Source organism: Capricornis sumatraensis, chromosome 16 (genome assembly GCF_032405125.1).
Source record: "Capricornis sumatraensis isolate serow.1 chromosome 16, serow.2, whole genome shotgun sequence".
In the NCBI taxonomy this organism is placed as follows: domain Eukaryota; kingdom Metazoa; phylum Chordata; class Mammalia; order Artiodactyla; family Bovidae; genus Capricornis; species Capricornis sumatraensis.
The window spans coordinates 45279236-45306732 of record NC_091084.1 but is presented as its reverse complement, the minus strand read 5'-3'; the positions used below and the strand labels follow the sequence as shown (position 1 = coordinate 45306732).

General features: G+C 39.3%; 1 protein-coding gene across 1 annotated transcript in view; it reads right to left on the bottom strand.

The window, feature by feature from the left end:
- DENND5A (DENN domain containing 5A) overlaps positions 1 to 24540 on the bottom strand; it is a 49939-nt gene extending 25399 nt beyond the window's left edge. The window contains exons 1-8 of the mRNA XM_068989167.1: positions 24448 to 24540; positions 21656 to 22313; positions 16584 to 16771; positions 6721 to 7038; positions 5368 to 5583; positions 4648 to 4882; positions 1707 to 1857; positions 941 to 1034 (exon numbers count right to left, since the gene is read on the bottom strand). Coding sequence (XP_068845268.1) covers positions 941 to 1034; positions 1707 to 1857; positions 4648 to 4882; positions 5368 to 5583; positions 6721 to 7038; positions 16584 to 16771; positions 21656 to 22313; positions 24448 to 24450 — 1863 coding nt within the window. The 5' untranslated portion in view covers positions 24451 to 24540. The remainder of the gene's footprint in view (positions 1 to 940; positions 1035 to 1706; positions 1858 to 4647; positions 4883 to 5367; positions 5584 to 6720; positions 7039 to 16583; positions 16772 to 21655; positions 22314 to 24447) is intronic.
- Positions 24541 to 27497: the final 2957 nt, after the last annotated feature.

Sequence of the window (27497 nt, the reverse complement as noted above, 5' to 3'; positions counted from 1 at the left end):
TAATTTATTCATTTAAAAAACAGCAAAAGCAAAATATTTTCCCATCCACTGAGGTGCTAGACACATATGAAAATAATATGCTTTATTTTGTATAATATGCTTGACTTTGTATAAAATGCAAACTGCAGGGTCTTTTCTTAAAGAGAAGTTGCTGAAATAGGTTTCTGAAGCTTAAGCTCCATTTTCACAACTTCACTGCAACTCAGTAAGGCAGGGTCTGCAACTTGAGGTTTATAACTAGAAACTTTACAGGGAACAAGTTATAGCAGTGCTGAGAAACTCTGCTTACAAGCAATGAGGACTCAGGTCAACTGAAGAATCCTCAATCCCCAGGCACCTGATAAAAATATTCCCTTGGCTCCTCTGAGAAAAAAGTCAAGATTACCTCTTTTAAATTAAGATGAAGAAAACAAATAGGTAAAAAAGGCTTCTCCTCCCCATGTTCAGAGATTCACAGCATTAACCCAAGTTCAGCTTTTCCTCCATCTCACTCTAACAAATTAATTTCTATCATACCAGACACACACAAAAGCCTCAAGAATTTTCAAAGTAATTTTTCCAAGTTGTAGAATCTTACCTCCTGATGTTCCTGTCACCCCTACCACTCTCCCTACACCTGGGAGAGAGTGAGTATCATGCACGAGTGACTAGTGAAACAACAGTGAAAGGCCTTCTTCCAAGTACTGGGAGCATCACTAAACACAAGTGCAAGTCTGGCTCAGGGAGAGGATGCATGTGGTTAGCGGCTGCTGCCACTTGTGAACCACTGTACATCCTAGATTTGTCACAAGCCAGGCCCATATCAGGTATCAGGAACTCACTCATTATTAACCCTTCCCTGTGGGAAGGATGTTTGAATCAGATCAGAAACCAAGGACGTAAAGAGAAGCAGGGTACAGCACGGTAACAGGGTCGTTTCTTATCATTCAAGGTGTCTTACCTCTCTCTGGTCATTGTCTAAACGCAGGTGTTCTGTGTGCTGCTTCTGCCGGTCTTTACGCCTCCACTGGGCAGGAGCATTCCTTTTTGTCCACCTGACAGAATCAAAGCAGACAATTAAGAATATTCTGCTAAGAAAGTAAGGTCAACTTATAGGAGAAAACTTAAACATCTAGGGACCAATGGGAAGCTACCAAGAAGTCACCAGAGGTAGCTCAAACCTTGATATAAGGGCAGGTTAAAGATCAGTGACTGGGCAATAAAGAGATATCTTTCCAAGGAACCAAGACGTTCTCTCTCTTGAAACATCTACAGAAACTTCACTAACAGATCCAAAACTATTTTCACTCATCTCTGCCTGGCCTTCGATAAACTTATCTCCAAAAGTTAACGAAGAAAAAACAATTCTGCTAAGTTACTGAGTTTCAGGTCAGACTCCAATTATTTCAACCACCACTTACTCTACTCCACCACTTACAGTGCTAGCTAGGTGCTGTGCGGGCCCAGTTATGAGATTTGCAGATGATTTCAACCCATCTGCAGTCTGGCCTTTTACAGGTCCTGATACATGGAGCTATCCCAATTTGCACAGTGGAGAAGGGAGCTGATGATGCTCTGTCACCTGTTTCCTTGTTTAAACAAGTGAACAATCTGGACAGTTTGTATCTTCTCCACATTTGCTTTACAAAAGTCAAGGTCTTCTGGAAATGACAGTCTAGGTTCAGATACTATATTACCACTGTGGGGAATCTCTGGGGTTGACTCACTTGTTGCTGGCTGGCCCAGTGGAAAGCACGTCAGACTGTAGCTTAGGGAAGAAGCCTGGTTCATACTTCCCTTGTCCAATCTTCATGTCAAGTAAATGGGGGTGAATCGCAGTATGATCAATTTTTGCCAGTCGCAGCTCAATTGCTTTCTCTGGATAAGAATGAAAAAGAAAGTCCAGTACTTTAAAAAATGTATCAAATTCTGGGCCATAAAACAAGTCTCAATAAATCTGAAATAACTTGATTCAGACAAAGTTAAGTCCTGTGACCAACAACAATCATTAATACCTTAAAACTAAATAACACATTTCTGAATAAACCAGGAGTCAAAAAGGAAATCAAAAAAGGAAATAAAGTATTTTGAGCTAAATAAAAAGGAAAACACAAGATACCAAAATTTGTGGAACTTCATTCTTTAAAAAAGAATTTCCAAGATCCTCTCTAAATGTCACGTTTTAAAGAATCTCTAAAAAGTCGCCATTAGCTATGTTTTTACCATTTTCCAATCACACTGATTCAAGAAACTGAGATGTCCATGCAGAATGAGATGATGTAGCTGAGCTACTCTAGGCTAGAAATCTGAAGCCAGCAGGAAGAACCCTGAACAAGCATTATTGGATTACATATCTCAGGAATATACCAATGGCATTACTCCTGGGAACAGAGTGTGTAGTTGCGTGGAGGGTCTTTGATACTCATTTTTCTGAAAGGAGTCACAGAAATAAGGGTTAGTTAGCTCTCTTTCCATATCCCAAACCCCACATTCTAACAAGACCACAAGAATTCATGTCCTGGCCACAAATGAGGCCAGTGTAATTCATATCAGTATTTGGTATTCAACAAATGGATTACAGATGGGCTGAGAACTGACTGCCTCAACCTCTGGGTAGGAGAAGGTCTCAAGTCACTACAGCCTCTCATTTCAGTCTCTAGTATAAGCAGACTCCTCCCTTTAGCCCCACAATGTTACGTTAAGTTGCTTCAGTTGTGTCTGACTCTTTGTGACTCTATGGACTATAGCTTGCCAGGCTCCTCTGTCCATGAGATTCTCCAGGCAAGAACACTGGAGTGGGTTGCCATTTCCTCCTCCAGGGGATCTTCCCGACACAGGGATCAAACCTGCATCTTTTATGCCACCTGTATTAGCAGGCAGGCTCTTTACCACTAGCACCACCTGGGAAGCCCTCTGACACCACAGAGCTATCTACAAAAGCAGGCTCCTGCTCTGGACACTCTTGGCTACAGAAACACATACCCAGGCAGGCCAGCTCTGCACACAGTGCTAAGGCCACACGTGTGCGGGCATGCAATCCCTGCTCTATGGGGGACCAGCCTGACCAGCTGTAATGGGTAGACCTGGACAACACTTCAGGATGTGAGTCCTCTGGGGAGAGGACATGCATCCTGACCAAGCAGGCCCAAATTCAAGGCTTCCTGGCCTTAAGTGGTAGACCTGGGCTCTCAAAGCCATATATAAATATTGTCATTTTCAAGTATAACACAACATGAAAAGATTGGGAAGTCCTGCTTTAAAGTGATGGTTTAGGAGATCACTTTGCTCCCCAGGACCAAAACCTTAGGCAGGGTTCTGGAATCTGAAACTGGATGTGCTCTAGGAGGCAAAGATAACTATGTCAGAGTACTCCACCTGCATGGGCAACATGTCCTCAAGTCTTGGCCAAGGGGACTATCATCTTAATGAAAGGCCTAGAGCATGAGCTGAAAGATAAAGTCAGAAGGCAACCAAGCATAAGGTTGAGGAAGCCAGTCACCACTTGTATCTTCAAAACCTAAAAAAATGCTTGGCACCTTCATTCATTCATTTAGTAAATACTTGGTGAGCACTTACCATACACTGGGCACGAAGTATTTACATTTAGTAAGTGAACAAACAAAACATACCAACAAGCTACAAGGACACTGAATATCACTCACAGAAGTGAGCACACTACTTAGTTTGACACCTCAGGCTGAGACTATTCTCTAGTTAAACTGATCCAGACAGAATCTCTATGAACAAAAAGGTGTACTCCACCATGCAAGTAGCAAACAACGTTTAACATCTATATGTTCCAGGTACAATGTCAGAGGACTAGGAGTAAGACAATGAGTAAATACAGTCTCAGATCTTAAATTGCTCCCTGATAATGATACCTTAGAACAGAGATTATAAAGGGGAGGCAAGAACAAGGTACTACAGAGCTAAGCGAAGAAATCAACTCGGCCTGAGAGCATCAGAGAAGGCTCCAGGGAAAGAGAAACATCAGCTGGATTTCTGTTAGCAGCTTACTTACCCATAACTCACTCACCCCTTCTTTCTTGCTAACAGAATCTCAATACAGTTTGGGCTAACATTATACCAGGTCAATACTCACTTTCATAGCCTCCCTTGCACTTAACGGTAGTCACATAATATGCTTTTATGAGTCAATAGAAGTTGTTGGGAATTTCTGGGAAAGCTTTTGCTTTCTGATATAAGAGGGACAATACAGCTGGCATCAACTTTCCCCTTTGCCCTGAATTTGAACATAAAAGGCCTCTTGTAACAATGAGGCAATAAGCATGAATATAATAAAAAGTCAACATGTTAAGAATATTGGAGTGAAAAGATAGAATTTCATTTCCTGATTACAATGCTGAGCAGCCGAACCACCACCAGTTCTGCCCTTCTTGATAATTTGAGAACAGTAACTCCCATTTATTTAATGAGCTGCTAATTAGATTCTCTAGTACTTATAGGAGGACTCATTCTTAACCGACACAGTGTTAAAGGATGAGAAAAAGTTTGCCAGGCAAAAAAGACAGAGGAAAGCATTGCAGGCAATGGAAACAACTTATGCAAAAGCAGAAAACAAGAGAAAGAAGCTGGCATATTTAGGAATAAGGACATGTTAGTGATATAATCCAAGAGGCTAGAAAGCTAGCAACAAGGAGGCCTCACTTGCTTCTTCCACAGTGGTACACTTCTGGTACATGGATGTGCGCAGAGTAGGTGTCCGAACATTCAACAGCCTGATCTTGTCTACTCGGGAGTCAAACACCCGGAGCACAGGATCTTTATCATCATCGTCATGACACATGATTTTGTTGTCAATGAAAGAAGCAAACATCTGAGTCTCCAAGAATCTTGAGAGGAAAGGCAGGTAGGGCTCAGGCTGATCTGACAGAAAAGATGCCTGGTGGGACCAAAAGGAAACAGAGTGTCATCAAGAGGGAAGAGGTCATGTCAGCCTCAATCAACCAAGCCTACATACCCATGAGATTCAGTAGGTTAATTGTTCTCTGAGGCTTCCCAGGTCTTTATAAAAAGCAAAGCACAAAACCTCATCATTTTAAAAAATTTATATATTTCAAATATCCTGCAACTTTGACACATTGGCCTAAACTTACTCAGGTAACCTACTGTGGCAATCAACGTTCCCAGAATCCTAATGTTCAACCTGCATGTGCATCTTTGCCTAACAGAGCTCTGACTGAAGGTAAATCACCTGATAGCCAATAACCAGCACTCTGCTCTAAAGCAACCAAACATTTTACCAACATCAGAAGGACCGAGAACTTGTTTCCAGCACGTGTTATGGAAGAAAAACTCATATTCAGTCACATCTTTAAATGTTCTCATTTCTTACCACCTCCCCAGCAGGACTATATTAATACTTACTTTATCAAAATTTTGCATCTGTTCTCTGTTGGTAAACCAGGATTCCTTATCCTGGCTGGGCTGAATGACAAACACCTCATAATCTGCAAACATCTGAGTGAAACGATTTGCAAAAACTTCCCGGATCTGAATGTTTAGCTGGTAAATCCTGAGTTCTTCTTCATCACACTGAACTTTGAGATCCTTATTGCTACTGGGGTCTTCACGCACTTCCAGCTACAAAAACAAAACAAAACAAAACAGTTGAGAACACCCGAGTTTTTCTTTTTATCCCAAAGAAAGGCAACTTATCCTTTTTTCCCCACAAGAGTCACTCAAAAGAGAAAAAATGGGGGGGAAAAAAAGAAAGGAATTCTGACATGAAGAAGAGATAAATGAGGGTGTTCCACTTGCAGGAATCCAGGAACTCAATGAAAGTGGAGAGAAACTCATTACAGGCAGAGAAATAGCATTAGAAGAAAAGGCACTAGTTATCTCAAGGGTCAGGAAAGAAGGAATTTGGGAAGGCAACAAGAAAATGATAATGTAAAGCACCTAGGTCAGCCTCTCATTCTCCTTTCATCTCTTTTTCTCCCCCATATTTACGTTCCCTTTCTCCCTAAAAATTTTTCCTTATTGGTCTCTTTCAACCTTGTAAACCTCTCTAAATATTTCTCTGCTCTTCTTTAACTGGCCATTATTTTTCTTTTTTAATATCTGCACTACTAACAAACCAGGAAAATGACATTTCACACTGCACTAAAAAAAAGAAAAAGAAAAAGCCCAACAAAATGATTATCCTATTTTGTTTATATGTAATTTAAGAAAGTGATATAACAGTGAGAATGCAGAGGGTGAAGAGATGAGTAAACAACTACAGAAAGCAGACAGTCTCCTCAAAGTCAGGCAATGGAAAGCTAATACATCCCCAGGAAGAGCAGAGGACTAGAATTCAAGAGGACCAGGTTCTAACTTCAAGTCAACCACACAGAGGCATTTAATCTTAAGCAAAACACTCAGGCTCTCTAAGTCAACAATTCCTGCTCTATGTGCTCCAGGTTGCTATGACATTCACATGGCAATGGATCTGAAAGAGGCCCAAACTCAGACTACCACCGTCATCCCTCTAAGTCTCTCTGCTGCAGTGTTTAGAGAATGACAGCAGTTTCTCCTTGATGTCCAAAGTGAAAAGCTACCCAGATTTAGATTCAAGTAGCATTCACATGGGGGATCATGTTTGCCAGAGCCAAATCCAGGGTCTTCCACACAGAGCATCCTTTCACTATTCACAGGTATGCACTGCCCTGAACTGGGTACTTTCTTACCCTATACTTTATTTGACACCTTAGCTCAGACCCATATACAACATCTTACCTTCTCCAGGCTCACCCCAGTCCTCTTGACCAAGGCCTGCAGGCGGGCGATAGTTTCATTCTCCTTGAGGAACTCATAGGAATGTAAAGGGGAGCCTGCAATATTTCCATTCCTCTTGTCAGAGACGAGCTCAGAGGCCCGGAGCCTCTTCAGCTTGGAAGCGCTCTCGCTACAGTGAAGGTTTCCTTCAGGGGGAATGCCAAATGCCATGAGAATCTCAGAGACTTCCTGGACAAACTCCAATTTGTTGGGAAACTGAGGCAAGTCCTCTGGTAACTCAATGAAGTGGTTGTCAATGTCCACAAAGCAGAGGTTAGCCTGGTAGTCAAAACAGGAGGAGGACTGTGAACAACTCCAGAGTTATTTAGAGGAATTATGAAGAGAGGAAAGAGCAAACATCTGCAATGGGCATAAATTAGGTGTGGCATAAAGACGGGGTGGAAGGAGGTTGACCTGAGTTCCAATCCTGCCCTGATGCTTTCCAGTCTTGGGATCTTGGGAAAGTTATGAAACTCTGTTTCCTCAGTTATAAAATGAAGATAAAAATACTTATCTTAGTGATAAGGATTACATAAGTACATAGATGCTTAGCATCTAGCACCAAATTCTCATAGTAAATGCTCATAGAATATTTATTGAACTCACAAATCCTTACAACAGTAGAAAGAATACTAGGAGAGTGTCAGAAAGTCTGGGTCCCAGATCTGACTCTGTCACTATCTCCCTATATGGCCCTGAGCATGCCAGTATTCCCTTCTGAGCCTCATTCCTGATTTGTAAGATTTGATGGCTGGTCTTGATTTCTGTGCTTTCTTCTGTTTTTAAGACTGCTTCTGAGAGGATACAGAGAAACAGTACTTTCATACACTGCTGGGGAGGTAGGTAATCTAGATAAACAAAAAGCAACCTGGCAATAGTTATCCTTATTTTACAGACAAACTGACACAGAGAGGTTAAGTAACTTGTCCAAAGTCACACAGCCAGTAAGTAGTACAGCCGGGATCTGAACTCAGCTAGCCTGACTTAAGTCGTACCCTCAAGCTCTTACCCATCCTCTCTTCTCCTGAGAGGTCTTATATGTTTCTTGTTCAGTTTAACTATTTCATAGTTCTCAACCATGTTGGAATTCTTGAGTAATGCAGCTATAAATTAGAAAAGTCTTCTATCTTTGTATATTTATCTTATAACCATGAACCAATTGCCAAGACATCCACTCTTCTCCTAAGAGGTCTTATACATTTCTTGTTCAGTTTAACTTAAATATTTCATAGTTCTCAACCATGCTGGAATTTTTGAGTAATGCAGCTATAAATTAGAAAAGTCTTCTATCTTTGTATATTTATCTTATAAACATGAACCAGTTGCCAAGTACCTTTGTATATTTATCTTATAACCATGAACCAATTGCCAAGACAATTGTCATTTGCTTCACTGCAGAGTATTATTATGTGCTTAATTAAGCATTTGTTATAACAAGGATAAAGAGACAACCAACATCAAGGATTTAGGACAGTGTTAGTATACAATAAATGTCAATCGACACTGTTATTATCACTGCGGAATATAAAATTTCAATAAATGAATATACACACAAGTACACACTATATATTATTAAATAGGAAAATTCCATAATGAAAAGATGCTAATTATCTCCACATTTATAAATTTAATGTAAAATGGTTTTAAATCCCAGAAATATTTTTACTTTTTTGAAGGGCATATCTGATGAACTGACTGAATCTTACCCATAAAAATAAAAGAAAAAAATAGCCAATTCTGAGGCCACACTTATGGCAGAAAGCAAAGAACTAAAGAGCCTCTTGATGAAAGAGAAAGAGGAGAGTGAAAAATTTGGTTCAAAACTCAACATTCAGAAAACTAAGATCATGGCATCTGATCCCATCACTTCATGGCAAATAGATAGGGAAACAATGGAAACAGTGACAGACTTTCTTTTCTTGGGCTCCAAAATCACTGCAGATGGTGACTGCAGTCATGAAATTAAAAGATGCTTGCTCCTTGGAAGGAAAGTTATGACCAACCTAGATAGCATATTCAAAAGCAGAGACATTACTTTCCAACAAAGGTCCGTCTAGTCAAAGCTTTGGTTTTACCAGTAGACATGCACAGATGTGAGAGTTGGACTATAAAGAAAGCTAAGTGCTGAAGAATTGATGCTTTTGAATTGTGGTGCTGGAGAAGACTCTTGAGAGTCCCTTGGACAACAAGGAGATCCAACCAGTCCATCCTAAAGAAAATCAGTCCTGAATATTCACTGGAAGGACTGATGCTGAAGCTCAAGCTCTAGTACTTGGGCCACCTATGCACAGAGCTGACCCATTTGAAAAGACCGTGATGCTAGGAATGATTGAAGGCAGGAGGAGAAGGGACAACAGAGGATGAGATGGTTGGATGGCATCACTGACTCAATGGATATGAGTTTGAGCAAGCTCTAAGAGTTGGTGATGGACAGGGAGGCCCGGCGTGCTGCAGTCCATGGGGTCACAAAGAGTCAGACACAACTGTGCAACTGAACTGAACTGCCTTGCTGGATTCTAATACAAATGTAAAACAATAATCTGTTGGAAAAGAATAGTCTTGAATAGACCAATCTATTGTGGATGGATCGTTCAATAAATGTTTTGAGGACAAATGGACATTTAGAAATGTTAAAAGTATAATACCATACTCAAAAACAAATTTGAGATAGACTGACGATTTAAATATAAATAAAGCCACTTTATGTCATAAAAAAGAATTTCTACCTTTTAGAGACACAGATGAAATATATGATGACACAATAATGTTGTGTGAGATTTGTTTCAAAATAATCCAGTAGGGTTCATCCAGTAGGGTAAATGATGGAAGGGTGGAGGATACAGAAAGAAGAATGGCCATGAGTTGATGATTACTGTGCAATGATGGATGTTAGCCTCTCGAGTTGATGATTACTGTGCAATGATGGATGTTAGCCTCTCTATTTTTACATATGTTCAACATTTTCCATAACAAAAAGTGAAAAAATATGAAAACATTCACAAAAGTATTAAAAGAAAATATAAATGATTACTATTAAGCCTTAGGGTAGAGAGTTGGGCTTTTTAAACTTTGGTGGTGGTGGTGCTGATGGTGGTTTAGTTGCTAAGTCGTGTCTGACTCTTATGACCCCATGGACTGTAGCCTACAAGGCTCCTCTGTCCATGGAATTCTCCAGGTAAGAATAATGGAGTGGGTTGCCATTTCCTTTTCCAGGGGATTTTTCCAACCCAGGAATCAAACCCAGGTCTCCTGCATTGCAGGCAGATTCTTTACCAACTGAGCTATGAGGGAAGCTTTAAACTTTATACAAGGTTAAAAACTTTGTATAAATACTGCCATTAAAAAAACTTTTTTAATAATCTGGGAAATAATAATTGTCATACATAACATGTAAAAGATTAATATTCAAAGAAATTATTGAGATAAAGCTAATTCACCCAGCTGGAAAATGGCTATGAAAGGTAAACAGAAGAAGCTTCTGTTAATTTCAAATATATGAAAAGATGTTCAGTTTTACTAATAAACCAAGAAATGCAAACAAAATATTTTTTACCTACTAGGTTAGCAAAAAGGTAAAAGATTTACAGTGTCCAACGCTGGCAAAGTTACTAGGAAACAAAGACTATTACTGGGAATGTAAGTTGACAACTTTCTGGGAACAATCTTAAAGACATTATTTTTTTTTAACCAGTCCAACCCAGAAACTAGAAATTACCAGTATTTTTATCTACCAATGTACTTCTCCCCAACCTACACAGTTTCACCCCCAGGTAATCACTATCCTGAATTCTATGTTTGTTATCTTTTTGCCTTTTTTCATTTATCACATATGTATATATGCCTTTAGATTTTTTGCTTGTTTTTAAATTCTGTAAAAGGATCACTGTCCTTTAAGTAGTCTTGTGGTACTACTTTTCTTCACTCAACATTAAGTTACTAACAATCACCCATTTTGTTTTATGTAACTACTCATTATTCATTTTCACTCTTATACAATATTTCACTGTGTGTATATATAACAATTTATCAATCTTCTCATCAAAAGGCCTTCAACTAGCTTTCTGTGTATTGCTTTTACACTTTTATACATTTTTGCTTGGACACATGTGCAAGATCTTCTCTTGGTTATATCCTAAGAGTGAAACTGCTATGTCATAAGGTATGCAAATATTCAATTTTACAAGATAAGTCCTAGCTGAGTTCCAAAGTGCTTATAACAATTTACATTTTTGCCAACAATCTACAGTGATCCTACTAATAATCCAAATATTTTCCAAAACTTGGTATCATCAGATTTCTTAATATACCCACTTAAGTTCAGCTTAGTCGCTCAGTCGTGTCCAACTCTTTGAGACCCTATGGACTGCAGCACACCAGGCTTCCCTGTCCATCATCAACTCCTGGAGCTTGCTCAAACTCATGTCCATCAAGTCAGTGATGCCATCCAACCATTTCATCCTCTGTTGTCCCCTTCTTCTCCTGGCTTCAATCTTTCCCAGCATCAGGGTTTTTCCAATAAGTCAGTTCTTCACATCAGGTGGCCAAAGTATTGGAGCTTCAGCATCAGTCCTTTCAATGAATATTTAGGACTGACTTCCTTTAGGATTTTAGGGTTTGACCTCTTTGCAGTCCAAGGGACTCTCGAGTCTTCTCTAGCACCATAGTTCAAAAACATCCATCCTTTGGTGCTCAGCTTTCTTTATGGTTCAACTCTCATATCCATACATGACTACTGGAAAAACCACAGCTTTGACTAGATGGACCTTTGTCAGTAAAGTTATGTCTCTGCTTTTTAATATGCTATCTAGGTTGGTCATAGCTTTTCTTCCAAGGAGCATCTTTTAATTCCATGGCTGCAGTCACCACTTGCAGCGATTTTGAGCACAAGAAAATAAAGTCAGATACTGTTTCCATTGTTTCCACTTGAGTGGGTACATTTAATTCACACTTTCCTGATTACAAGAAATGTGTATTTTTTATGCAATCCCTCTCGCTCAGTCGTGCCCGACTCTTTGCGACCCCATGGACTGCAATCCACCAGGTTCCTCTGTCCATGAGATTTTCCAGGCAAGGATACTGGAGTGGGTTGCCATTTCCTTCTCCAGGGGATCTTCCCAACCTAGGGATGGAACCCGGGTCTCCTGCACTGCAGGCAAATTCTTTACCGACTGAGCTACAAAGATCCTGATTACAAGAAATGTGTATTTTTCATGCAATCCCTCTTCATATGTTTAGCCCATTTATCTATTGGGTTGCTCATCTTCTTACCGATTTCCAAAAGTTATTTATAATCTCTTGATGCTAACTCTTTAAAGGATGTATGTGTCCTACACATATCTTCTCCTAGCTTTTATCTTTTCATTTTAAAATGTCTTTTTCTTAATTAAAAAAATCAAATTTGTCAATCTTTTATTTTATGGAAAGTGTTTTCTTCATCTTGTTCACAAAGTCCCTACCCTGAGATCAAGATTGTACTAACGTTTTCTTTTAGAAGATTTAAATTTTTGCTTTTGACATTTAAATGCTTATTCCATCTCAAGTTGACTTTGTTATCCGATTAAGGTAAGAATCTTTTTTTCCTATGGACAAGCAATTTTTCCAGCTCCATTACTAAAAAGTTCTTTGGCATGATATGTATTATTATGTATCAAAATGCTGTTCCACTGTTTCTGCTATTTATCCCTGTATCAGTAAGTCTTATATTCTAGGAGGTAGGAAGACCATATGTTAAGTCCAGCTTTATCTAACTATTTCACAGACTTTCAATCTATGAAAACTGCATGTTTTAACATGTCCATGTGCCATGTATGCATTCATTCAATACACATTTGCTGAGTGTATAAATTACTCCATTAACAAATCCATAACTAAAGAGAACTTTCCCATAACCAAGATTCAAAAATTAGAAGAATCACTTTAAATTCCACTTTCCAGAGTTCCTCCACTAGAAAACAACTTTGAACCCTTCCTTGCTTGTTAAAGAGCTAATACCTGTTTAACATCTAAAAATAACACCTACTTTTACATTTATTCCTTTAAGATTTTAAAATCATAAATGCCTTTGGATCAAGCAATTAAAAAATACAGTAAAGACAGAATTAAATCATCTAGTCTTGAAAATCACCTGCCTCACAAGCCCTGTCCATATAGCTAACGAAAGTAAGCACTGTGACCTCTCCCCTCAGAGGCACACAGTGCAATTATTTATCCTCTTGGTTCTCCTCTCTTTAGAGGGGGGAAAAAACAGTTTATTCAATAGGAAACACAGAGGCAGCTAAACACAACTACATCCACTCAACAATGCTTGGCTGCCGTTTCTCCCACTGCTCTTGACCAAACACAGAACATCTGTGAAGAATCTGATAAACTCCAAATGCTGTATCCACATATTGCAGATACTCCTGAGCAGAGGCGGCTGGAGAAAAGAAAGCAGCTCAGGCGCACTTCGGAGGTTAAGACAGGAGCCTCTGAGACAACACTACTAGCCATTCTTCACAGAGCTGGGCTGAGGCCGGTAGGGATAAGAAGGCAAAATGAAAAGAAGGCCATTCAGCTACCAGACTAACACAAGAGCTTCATGCTCTTTCCTGTCAGGACACAGAGGGCTCTGACAAACAGAAATAACTTGAAATCTACCTTAAACCCCTTTCCTTATGTGAAAAGAGGCCAACTCCTACAAACAGCTTGAGGGACAAGAAGCAGCCTGGAAGAGGCACTGAACCCAAGTGATCAGTTTTCTTCCATTAACCTTCTGTCTCATCAGGAGAGGCTATGGGAAGACTTAGCTACTCTGGGGCAGTGATCACATAGATATCCCAAACCACAGAAGTTTCCCAAATCCCTTCCTGCAAAAGGTCACATTGGTCTTTCCCAGCCCTGAGTTCCTAGCACCAAATCACAGACAGCCTCACTGGTTAGTCTCAACAGATTACTGGGGAAAAGCTACTGACAAAGTATCCTGAGAAAGAAGGAAAGAAACAGCGACCCAAGACAGAAAGAAAGAACACCCCCTCCCCCGACACAGTTGTGGAGGAACTGCCTCCTTCCTGTGCTCAGACAATGAAACCCAAAAAAGCAGCACAGGACAAAGAAAGCTTCACAAAAGCGGCACAGCATTCTCACTTGCTCGGGGCCAGCTGAGCTCATGTGTTGGTGTAAAAAGAAACAAAGGGCTTTTCACAGACTTCGATGCCCAAAGATGGGGCAGCAACTGATGAATTCTGACTTGGGGAGGTTAGGGAATGTACACTCTTTATGCCTCTGGATAAAGTCCCTTTTATACATCAAGTGTGCCCAGCCCCAATACCCTAACGATGCCCACTTACAAAGGCCTAAGTGAATTTCCCAGCCTTAGTTATCTCTGGGTGGTAAAATCTGAGGTAATTTTTTACTTTATACTTCTGTGCACTGTTAGAATTTGAAACTATAAATGTATCATCTCTGAGACATCCTAAAATTATCTTTCAAAAATATTATCACTCTCCATTTATTATGTGTATCTTTGATGATGCTTTACTCCTTGAGAAACTCCCTCGTTCTTTACCAGCCTAAAGTTTACCAGGGGGACTTACACAGACTCAGATACCCCAGAGGTCATCTGCTAAAAATTAAGGTAGAAAATATCCAGCTGTGTAACTATCCCCACAAACACATGATCTTCAGAGGGACTGGCTGGATGAAGTGGGACTCTGAAACCCTAGAACTGCCTATAAAGTACACACAGGTATTCTCCAACCTGCCACTCCTTCTCAACGGGACCACAAGGAGAGGCAGAGTACAACAGATGCAGCAACAGTGGCGTACAAGAGAGTTCAAAAGGTCCAGCAGGCTGGATGCAAAAGTGGAGGCTCCAACATCCCGGAACAGAGTGAGATTCTGGGTTTCTCAAACAACCCACAGTTTCTCAAACAGTCCTGTTAAGAAAACTGCTGGTCTCCCAGCAGCCTCTTCACATACCCACATACACAAAGCCCACACAGAATGATACTGAGAGACCCTACAGGAAATAGAACTTGACCGCAAGTGTACAGCCAGCTGATGCCAAAGATGAAAATAAAACAAATCTGGCTTCTTGCCTAGTGACCTATTTATTAGATTATGCATGCCTCTTTGCCTTTCTATCTTCAATCATTTCTACTGTTATTCTTATTTGACTTTTACAAAATTATAGTTAGGTTTACCAGAAAGAAGTGTCAATATTAAATATACAATCATTTAAAGCAACAACAAAAAGCTCTCCACACTCCAATCTTTGATATCTACTCTTTAGGCATTTTAGTAGACAAATACATATAAAAACCCAATACCCCAAAATGCAATGGTTTTCTCCATCATTGTGAAAGTCAAAATGGAGTCAGTATTGCTAAAAGAGATCTCTAAAATGGAGCCAGGAGGCCACTAAGGAAGTATGTTTGCACGACTCAGGCTGGATGGATTCAGACCTTTTAGCCTGATGAAGTTACCCAGAACACCTCCAAAAACTCAAGATACTAAAACGCCCTTACCCTTAAACAATTTGTGACAGTCTATATATTTATAGGACCCCTACCATAAAATAACTTGCGATTTCTTAAGGACAAATATTCTGACTTAGGTTAGAGTCGATCACAACTCTCACAGGGCAACTTTTAACAACTTCATGGTCTTTTGTCCTTATAAGTCCCTGACTCTTTCTTTTCCTTGGAACACTCTTTCAGGGCTACCAAATCTGATTCTCCCCAACTGCAAATTTTAAGTCCCCAAATAAACTCTGTTCTTTTTGCAGACTTCTGAATTTTTTTTAAGCTGACATCATTTAGATCTTTTCTTTCTTAATTCATCTTGTCCCACCCCAAAAAGCACAAAGCACTATAGAATCAAAGAAGCAAAGGAGGCAGAAGAGCAAAAACTACAAAGAAGACATTTAGATTCTAAAACCAAAGGACAGAGAAAAAGAGATGCATCTGAATATAATTTAAATATTACAGGTATGATCTAATTATCAGGATTGTTCATCACCGTGGCTACCCAGACATGCCCAACAACATGAGGCTGCTCAGACCCAATTCCATGAGAATGGTCTCTTCTTTGGAGGTCCTTTCACTCATATTCCTCAGCTGTACATAAAAATCTTCCCCCAAAAAATCACTGGTAGAGGGATGACACCATTGTGTGAATACTCCAAAGTGTTCTTCCCAGGCCTTTCCACTGACTATGAAATTCAGAGTAGTAAAGCCCAATTCCCCCAGCTAGTTTCATACCAGCCACGAAATGACCAAAAGAGGTAGACGAGTTTTACCTGTAGTTCTAGGAAAATAAACAGTGAACAATCTTATTTCTAATGGTGCTTTAAATTTATTTTAGAATGAAGTACTAAATAAATAAATACTTATTTTTAATCAGTTATTTTAGTATTTGAAACAATAGAAATGACCAACAGACCATTCTCATACTTCATATGTTGAATCTAAGTATTGAAAACAGATTCACTAAGCTCCTCTTCCATGTAAATTTAAAATTTTACATAATAAGATTTTCTAATAAATGTCTTATAAATACATAAAATCCTGTGTTTGAAAAATTGTGCATGAAAAAGGCAGTTCACAACAGTATAAACACAGAGATTACAATAAATGTTATGTCAGGTGATAAACAAGTGTTTCTGGAATGATATAAATTGAGCTCAATGTTCATTATTTTTACTTTTTTCCTGGAAAGTTATTTATGTTCTCCAAAAAGAAAATGAACTTGGCGATAACCACCCTGGACTCATCCCAAAGCCCTTCTCTCCCAAATCCTGTATCAGGGCCACAGGCATCAGCACCCAAGCTCCACGTTTCTCTTACCTCTTGAGGCAGCTCCAGTTTTGACCGGTCATCCAAGCCATTGGAATGCAAGCCCATCAAGTATGGGACAGGAGCATCTAAGAAATGTAGGAGAGAAGCCGGGAGAATAGGAACATAGACATGCTGCCACTGGAAAGGAAACATGAGGGCTGTAATTGTCTCCGCCACAGTCATCAGTCGCTGGTAATCTAGGTCAAAAAAATAAACACATACACACAAACCAGTCAAAAACAAGGCATCTGCTTCTCCAATAGTAATTTAAAATTTTTAATACAATTCCACATGTAGAAAGAACAGTATAAACTTCAGCAAGGGTGCTCAGAGCATGATTTCCTTATGGGAATCAAAGAGACAACCCAGAAACCTCAGTGGATCACATGCTGAAGTATACATTCCCCCCCACACACAGGTCCATACTCATTATAACATTTAATATGAATACAATAGAAATCATAAATGGCACCTTGCTCTAAATACTAAATGAGAAGGTTAAGTAGATTCTCTTAAGTAGAAAGAGGGTAGAGAACTAGAACAAAAAAAAAGGAACTGTGGTCTGGTTTCTATTCAGCATGAATGCCAAACACCTCATTTACCGCTTACATGCGTCTGCATTCTCTAAAGAGCTGATGTGAACTTTGCAGTCAAGATCAAGACCAAAGAACCACCAACCAAGCAGAAGCTGGTTTTCTACCCTTAGCCAAGTCTGCCCCCAACCTGACAACCTAGCCTGAATGGAAACAGTATGAAAGTGTCATTTTAACACTTTGATAAAAACCTTCCCTAGAACTTGACAGACTCAGAAGACTGATTTTCATTACTCAAAAGCCTATTCTAGGTCAGAGAGCATAGCTTGGAAGAGAAGGCTTATGTTCAAAGTTTAACTTTTCTTCAGGATGCAATTTCTAGACTTGTTTTTCTTTTAGTTTTTGGAGTTTTATTTTTAAAATAAGCAAAGCCAATACAATAGATTTATTAAAATCAAAATTTAACAAGTTACTATTTACAAATGGTATGATGGTTTCAGATACTTAAGGACAAAGTAGGAACAAAAATTTTAAAACCATATGAGTAATATCCTCCTGGAACAGTTGATTTCAAATGAGTGAGTTTTCACAGGGGTTAAACAGCTTTATGCACTAAAAACTCAGCCCACCATTTAAGCAAATCCCAGCTTAACGGAGTTATAACTAACAAAAAGCTTTCCAGAAAATGAAGACAAATGAGTAGGAAGTGAGCAGAAGCTGATATGCATCAACTAGATAGAGAAGTTTTAGCAAAGCATCCTGTGTGGTCACCAATAAAACTCTGGAGCAGCTTACACGTTGTTCCTGCCTAAGCATGACCTGGAAATAGTTTTTGTTTTTTTTTTATTTAACTAGTAATGCAATAATTAAAAACTGATGACTAAAACTTCATCTTCTCAAACATTTACAGGTGGCCCTCTGCTTCCCTGGTGGCTCAGCTGGTAAAGAAGCTGCCTGCAATGAAGGAGACCTGGGTTCAATCCCTGGGCTGAGACGATCCCCTGGAGAAGGGAACAGCTACCCACTTCAGCATTCTGGTCTGGAGAATCCCATGGACTCTACAGTCCATGGGGTTGCAAAGAGTCAGACATGACCGAGCGACTTTCACTTCACTTCACTCTCTATCTACAGTTCCACATCCAAGGATTCAAACAACCATGGATTGTTCATTCTTATAGTACATATTTATTGAAAAAAATCCACATATAAGTGGATCCATGTAATTCAAACCCATGTTTTTCAGTGTCAGCTGTTTCACCCAGTTTAAGTCAAGAAACATGGGCTTCCCAGGTGGCACTAGTGGTAAAGAATCTGCCTGCCAATGCAGGAGACACGGGTTCCAGCCCTAGGTCAAGAAGATCCCCTAGAGGAGGGCATGGCAACCCACTCCAGTATTCTTGCCTAGAGAATCCCATGGACAGAGTACCCTGGCAGGCTACAGTCCATGGGGCTGCAGAGTCTGACACGACTGAGCAACTGAGCAGTCAAGAAACAGTAACTAAAAAAGCAACAAGACTTACACAAGTCTATACATCAGCCAGAGACAGGAGTCTGAAACATCATTATTTAAAACAAGTTGCAAAGTGAAGCCTCAGGAACCACACTCAGTCAACAGAGGCTTTTCTTGTTTGTTCTGCAGCGTTTAACAAGAACACTGTTGCTGCTGCTGCTGCTAAGTCGCTTCAGTCGTGTCCGACTCTGTGCCACCCCATAGGGTCCTCGTGAAAAACTGGAAGATCTAGAAACATCAGGCCAGGATTTCCAAAGGAATTAACTGGAGCTAACTACTGGCTGTCCATTTTAGATGGGGTATATGCTATTCAATTCACCACAGTCTCTATTACTTCAAATCATATCCAGAATCCAACCATTTCACACCACTTTGCTGTTACCTCCTTAGTGAAGAGACAACATAGTGTCTCACTTGGATTATTACAATGGTCTCCTAACCAACATTATTCAGACTTTGCCCATGGACCAGATCTGGGACAATTTGACCTCAAAATAAAAAAAATTAATTATAGTAATGGACCATATAACCTACTGAATAAAATAAAAATCTATGAGTCCATACAATAATAAACAAGGGAGAATGAAATGTTCTTCCTCACAGCCTGGTAACTAATTCAGACTAGAATTATCAAAGGATGCTAAAGCTATTAGGTAAAACTTTGAACAGCAACAATAAATTTATAGGGTTTCAAAGTATCAACTCACAAATTAGTTATTAATTACAAAGGTTAAAAATGATAATGTTCAGTTAAGAAATTCAGCAGACATCACCTTAACCAAGTGATCAAATTAACATTATCAAAAATGGGACAAGCGAACATCATGTGCCTCCTGTGATAAAAATAGACATGATGTGCCTCTTGATATAATGCACTGAGAGAACCACTACATCACTTCTGTGATATCACAGCCAAAAATGTATAACCTGAATCTAGCCAGAAGGAAACATGAGAAGAAAAACCCAAATGGAGGTTCATTTTACAAAATACCTTGCCTGTACTCTACAAAAATGTCAGTCATAAGAGACATGAAGAATTGACTACTAAAAGCAATATGCATACTACATATGTTACTGGACTAAAATTCTGAACCAGGAATTTTTTTTTTTAATTATCATTCACTTTTATGTGGAGTCTAAGAAATTAAACTAGGTTATAACAAAAAAGAAACAGACTCATAGAACAGACAAATGAGAGGTAAAAACTATTATGTATAAAATAAGCTACAATGACCTATTGTACAGTGCAGGGAACACAGGGAATATTGTCTGTATTCTCTGACAATATTTTATAACAACTACAACTGGAATATAACCCTTAAAAATCATGAATCACTATGGTGTACGCCTGAAACTTACATAATAGTGTATCAACTATCCCTCAATTTTTAAAAATTTATCATAAAGGACATTATTGGACAGTGGTAAATGAAACCTGAATACAGTATTATTATTTTGTTAATGTTAAATTTTCTAAATTTATTAATCATATTATGGCTATATTAAAAAATGTTCTTGTTCTTACAAAATAAAAGCTGAAGTACTAAGGAGTCAAGGAACATGGGATCTACAGTGACTCTCAATGGTTCATTTATGTTCACACACATACAGAGATACAGAGGGAATGATAAAACAATGCACCCAAATGTTAACAGTTGGTGAATTGTGGCAGAGTACACAAGAGCTCTTTGAACATTTCTTACAACTCTTCTATAAGCTGGGAATGATTTCAAAATAAAAAGTCAAAAATCTTCAAACCTCTAATGACTAAACATCTCAGAGTAACAAAGTCCTTACAATGGCCTACAGGACTCTACAATTTGGCCTCCTGTTAAGTCTCTAACACCATCTGCTATTAAGCGCCTGCTCTCTCACACCATTATATCCATCAGGCACCCTCACTGTTCCTGGACATATCAACTACATTTTTGTCTCAGAACCTTTCTATTTTTTGTGCTCTTTGACTGGAAAACTTTTCCCACAAACATTAACATGGATCACTGAGAGAGGCCTAATCTTTGCCAAGCAAGCAAAAATCACCTCTTTCCCACTAAAATGTAAGTTCTATTATAGCAGGAATGTTTATCTATTTTGTCCACCCTGAATTTCTAGCCCCTAGAATAACACCTGGCACACAACACACTCTCAGTAAATATGTTCTGAATGAATGAATTTTATGTTACTCAATTCACTCCCTTAATAAATATTTTTTCCTTCTGCTCTACTTTATTGTTTTGTCCAAATCCGCTACTCAAAATCACTTAACCTCTCATTTATAAAAAACAATTCAGTTATAACAAACAACAGAGAAAAGCAACACATTCTCATTTTCTCAAATATATTTTTTTCAAATGTATGAAGGGTCATCACTACCATCAGGCTGAGGAAGGGGCAGAAACAACTCTGCAGAATGATAGGACAAACTGCTAGAAAGTATGTCCCACAAACATCAACTCCTGCCTCCTCTTTTCAGCATCAGTCAGACTTTAGGAGGCAGGGTTCTCCTCCCAGACTGCAGAGTCCAGCAAAAGGCCATGATGATAGTCAATAAGAAATGGTAGACCTCTCATGTTCCATTAGTTTGCCATCCAGCGTGTGTGCATACTAAGTCACTTCAGTCATATCTGACTCTTTGGGACTGTATGGACCACAGGCTGCCAGGCTCCTCTGTCCATGGGATTCTCTAGGCAAGAATACTGGAGTGGGTTGCCATTTCCTCCTCCAGGGGGTCTTCCCAACCCAGGGATCAAACCCATATCACTTCTGTCTCCTGCTTTGGCAGGTGGGTTCTTTACCACTAGCGCCACAAGTTAATTAAGTTGATGCTAAATAGGGAATTCTGTATTTGTTCTTTGCAATTGGTTGAAAATTCACATACTTGGAATTTACAAAAGCTGATGAGTCATGGAAAGCAAAAGATCTGGATTCTGCTCAAACTCTAACAGCCCTTGGCCTTTACAGTCACCCCCATTGTTACCCGAATTGGAAAAAAAGAGAGGCCCTAGGCAGGAAGAGACCTCTAGTAAGCACTGACTTACGCTGTGAGTAGAGCAGGATTTGAAACTCCAGAAGGGCACAAGTAAAAAGCTGAAAGACATTCTCCACTCCAAGCAGTTCAAAGACCTCTTTGACAGGAAAGTCGAACAGGGGAAGCTCATTGGTACTTGGTCTCTGGCAGACGATCGGCCCATAGACCCCAGAAAACTTCAAGGACCGGCCGGGAGGTGGGAGTGGCACCTCATATAGTACGTTGTATATGTAGCTCTCAAGGGGCAGTGGAGGGGGCTGAGGCGAAGTGACTGCCTGGTGAAGCTGTTCCAGCACACTCCGACATGCTTTCATGAAGGACATGGGCGTGATGAGGCAGATGCACTTAGAGACGTAGAGTGTATCCCGGCTAATGTCGTAGGAGTTGAAGCGCTGCAGCTTGGTGCCAGGAGTGCCATCACCATCCTCCATGCCACTGAGGTCTCGGCTATCCCCAAGTGGGGCGTGGAGGACATCATACTCTGCATTGTGCATGTGGTAGAGGGTCTGCATTGCACTGCAGATCTGCTTGCTAGTCACCTCCTCATAAAATGTGAGAGCAAACCCGAAGGTCCGAGAGCCATCCTCCCTAGTGATGATAAAGGCATGGAACTGAGGCTCCCTGGGATCAGCCTGGGTCTTGAATGCCAGCCCTTTGGGCATGCATAGCTGTAAAAGACAACAAGAAAATAACGAGTGAGAACACACTGCTATTCCTCTTCTCAGAACACCAACACTACTTATTTATTAACACTTAAAGAGCACCTACTATGCTGTGTGTCTGGAATATCAAGTCCCACACAGCAAACTATCTGCCCTAAAGAACTCCCATTCTAAGACACACACTACTAACTAAAATTACATTGTAGTTATCAAGGCTATATAGAAGTATACACAAAGTACCAGAGGAACACAAAACAACTCAGTCTCAGTCTTCATTAGAAAAGGCTTCAGAGATGAGCTTATGCCTGAACTCATTAGGTAGACAAGAGAAAGAAGGGTATTTCATGGGCACACACGCAAAAAAAGTGCATAAACAAGGTTAAAGAAAGCTTGGAGAATTTAGGTAGGTGGTCAAGCATGACAGCATGTATTAGGAGATGATGCTAGAAACATATCTAAAAACCAGATAGATGCAACTTCATACCTAAAAATAAACCAAGTTTTAGACTCTATCCAGTTCACAAGATTCTGTCATCAACAAAATCTTCTCTTTTCAGAGGGAAAAAAAAGGGGGGGGGGGGGGAATGTTCATTTCATATAATGCAAAGAGATGACATAATCAGGATAAAGATGTACTTTTTTCACTTTAACTCAGATGCGTTATATAAAGAAACTGAACAGCTAATCAAAGTGACCTGAATCAATCAGTTGTCATTTTCTACTTTTTCACCAACCTAGTCATACAAATGGACTTTGAGGAGCCTGGGTTAACAAGTACAAGGAGCTACATTATGGTATTTCCATTATTCTTGAACTTGACTTCTCAAAGCCTAAATGTTTCTAGAATATACCATGTTAAAAGGAAATAAGCACCAGACTAGGAGTCAAAACACTTGAGGCTCTCTAGACTCAGATTCCTCCCCTGTAAAATGAAGATAATACTGTTTACTCTGCCTACTTCACAGGCTTATTGTGTCCATCAAACAAAATCATCCTCACAAAGCTATTAAAAAATAATGAAGTACAAAGATGTGGTCAAGGGCAGAGTTCTGGAAATAGTATTTAAGCTTACTCAAACAGCTCCTTAGCCATGTGACTTGAACACATTACCTAACCTCTCTGGATCTTAGTTTCCTTACCCATAAAATATGTGTGTCTGTGTTTATTTAATATTATCTACATGAAGGATTTCATTTTTTGCTGTTTAGTCACTAGGTCGTGTCCAACTCATTGCGACCCCATGGACTGCAACCCACCAGGCTCCTCTATCCATGGGATTTCCCAGGCAAGCACACTGGAGTGGATTGCCATTTCCTTCCCCAGGGGATCTTTCCAACCCAGGGATTAAACTCACGTCTCCTGCATTGGTACATGTGTTCTTTACCACTGAGCCACCAGGGTAGCCCACGTAAGGGGTACTATGAGAATTAAATGAGTTAATTCATGTCAAGTACTTATCACAGTACCTAGCATAAGTTGAATACTCAATAAATGTTATTCATGGTAGTATTCTTCTAGAGATTAAAAATGCTGCCTTATCTGTGTACTAAGTCACTTCAGTCGTGTCTGACTCTTTGTGACTCCATGGACTGTAGCCCACCAGGCTTCTTTGTTCATGGGATTTTCCAGGGAGAATCCCTGGAAAATGGAATGTGTTGCCATTTCCTTCTCCAGAGGATCTTCCCAACCCAGGGATTGAACCCATGTTTCTATGGTCTCCTGCACTAGCAGGCAGGTTCTTTACCACTGGCACCAGCTGGGTGCTAAAATTCTACTAAAACAAAGATTCATTTCTGCCGTATTACTCAGATATATACAGTACAAATTAAGATTTAAATCTCAACATACAGTATCAATGCTATAAGCAACTAAGAGCTCAATCTCACAAAAAAAGTTCACTAACCCAATACTAAGTACTTGTCTGACTCAACAGAAGCACACTGTGACTTTTGGTATAGCTGATATATTCTGAGTATTTGATAAACTGATCAAAATGCAGAATCATGAACAACATGCATATTACCCCATCTTCAGAAGTTATTGATCCTTGGTGGAATCATAGCTACCATAGTCTGAACTTACAATCCTAGTGTAAATTACTCTGTAAATTATCTCACACTTGTAGCTAACAAATACTAACCATTCCCACTGCATCTTGGTCAAAGGGATTCCAGTCCACATTCTCAGGATATCGTGCAAGGACCTTAGACTTGAATGTTCGTCTCAATGGTGTCTGCTCAAAATTTTCTCCTGCAAGAAAAACAGAGCAAATCATCTCCACAAAGTCCCTTGAAACCACAGGGTTATGAATATCTGAGCTTGGCAGTCCAGCAAGGTACAGAAATGAAGGCAAAAGGGTTAGTATGTCAACCATCTAAGAACAGGAAAGGCATTATAGTTATTAGATTATAGATCAGTAAAGAAGCTGGAAAAGTTTAGCATGGTTAATACTGGACACTGCTAGATACCTTGGCTTTTGTTTAAAATGAAATCATTACTACAAATCCAATAGTTAATCTTATTGAGAGAAGAGGGGAGAAAACACAAGGGAAGATGAAGGATTATATCGTTGTTTCCCACCCCCCCAAAAGCAATATTTACTTTGGTAAAAGTCAACTGAAAACATGACAGAAGCATAAATTATTTTAAATTAAAAATAAAGTATGCATTTCTATGATCTCTGAAAAAATACAAGGCGGATTTTTCAGGATAAATGAGTTATTTGTCAGTTGAGAATCATTTGAAATTTCTGAATTCCTCCTTTGTTTCCTCCTAAAAACATTAAGAGTAGACAGAAATAAGGACATTAAGAAGAAAAGAGGAAGAATCAAAGAACCCACCACCTAGAAGGATAGGAATATGAAAAATCTGTTGGTCGAAAAAGGCATAAGAAAGTTAGAATGTCAAAGGGTACAAAATGCCGCCAGAGAGACTTATATAAGAGCCACCAGAATGCTATGGGTGTTTTCAAGTTTGTTTTTACCTTCAGTTGTACTTGAAATGAAAGAGCTGGCACCATCCCTGGCTTTAGAAGCCTGTATGTACTGGCATAATGCTACATGATAAATAAAATAACACAGGATTACAATAAAGCAATGTTAATCAAACTTTTTTGACCATGACTCCAGTATGAAACAAAGTTTATATCATGAAGCAATAAACACATACATAATATGTATACATAAATTCACTTAAAAATTTCACCCAAAAAATACTTACCCTTACTACATGAGATGTCTTTTCATAATTTCTGCTCTATATCATTTAAAGCCAAAATGCTACCTGCAGACCTACTAATGGCCACAATTCAGTTTGAAAAACATTACAATATAGTATAATGGGAAAAAGAGCTCAACAGATGTTAAAGTACTATAAAGCCACTAGTGCTTTCTCTGAAAGTATACCACCAAATATTGTTTTTCCCAAGGAATGAGGGAGAAGGGGACAAATTAAATGCACCTAAATATTTCAAACATATAAATTTACTAGCAATCATGGGAAAATATGTGGGAAACATGACCAAAGACAATTCAATTGAATTACGTATCTATTTACTGAGTAATCGTGTTATACAAGGGCCTTAGGTACTGTGGAGGATAGAGATGAACCACCTATCCTCAAGAACCGTTCCATCAAACGTATATGAAACATTCTATAGGAAAAAGAACACACACAAATAACAATTTTGCAGGGAGGTTATTAGGTGGGAGGCTCCGCTTATGTGATTTATCCATTCAGAGCACACTTGCACAGGATCCTGTTCATGTGCTTCCAGTAGCCAGAATAAACTCTGCTCCAACTAAAGTTTTTCTAAGTTGGCTTAGAATCCCCGGAGGCTGGTGATTATTAAGGAAGATGCACTTCTCACCAACACAAGATTGGGATGAACCTAAAGTCAGAATGTCCTTCACTTTAAATCAGCCTAGAGGCATCTTGAAAGCTTCTGGGAAAAAAAAGTTTATATTAATTCTAAGGCACCTGTTTCAGAAACTAATAATCATTCCAGTCAGAAAGTTACTGCTTTTAGAATTAAAATTTTCACATCCATTTTCTGTCAGGTTCTGTCCATCACTGTCATCATAAGCCCACTTATTCATAATTTTCAACTTCTGACAAGGCCCAACCTTCTTTCTGTTAATAAAGCCAAGTTCTACAATTTCAATTTCTCTCACATCCAATCCCTTCTTTCAAACTGATTTTTCTGAAACTCGTATCTAGCAAGTTTCATTTCTCAAAATACATTTGGTAATCTTCACTGAAGAAAACTTGCAAAATCAGCAGGCAGCTGGTGATATTGGAAGCAATGCAACAAAGCTCTACAGCTATGTCAAGCAAGTCTCAGAGCTTTCACTAACACCTGCAGAGTGCAAAGAGCCCACCCATGCAAGCCTGCACTCACTGTACAAAGTAATTAAACTGCAAGCAGCTGACAAAAGATCTTGTCTACATTCTGACATTCTCAGAATGTATTTTTAAACTGCATCCAATTCTGAGAGAAGATAAACCATTTCTTCCTCATAAGCTTCTTTACTTTTAATTGTCAGTTTTTTCATTTCTTTCTTAGTAGGCTAAAAAATCCCCTCAGTAAAAACCACAAAATATCTGAACATACACAGAAGTCAGGGCGGTTAGCAATGTCCTATATGAAAGCCTTCAGAGAAAGACATTTTCCTCAGATGGCTATGAGGTACCCCCTAAGACCTGAAGAGCATTCAAAAGATGAAACAGGGGACTATTTAGGGGGAGAATTTCAAAGCAGTGAGATGAAGAATGGAGCCAAAAGTGAACATGATGAGCTGACCTGGAATGTAGACAAAGGGGCGGAGGAAAGCTATGATCACTGAAGTGGTCCTCAGATCCTCTGTCCCCACCACTACCTCTCCACTTCCTGCTCCTTCTTTAAACAAGCTGAGTAAAGAAGTCTTGTTAAATAGTCAGGTTCTGAGTAAACGCACAGCAGACAGTGCCTCTTAGACAAAAGTCCTGCTGTGTATTAGACTGAACCAGTAGCAGAAGCATAGTATTTTCACTGCAAGGGGAAAGGCGATGTGTAAAGAACAGGTATAAGGGCCCTGAGACCAAATCATGTTCATTATAGACACTATATGAAGTGTCATAAAGTAATAGAGGAAGGAGATCACAAACCTAAGATCTTTTTATTAAAAACAACTTAATCGCTGTTCATTTACT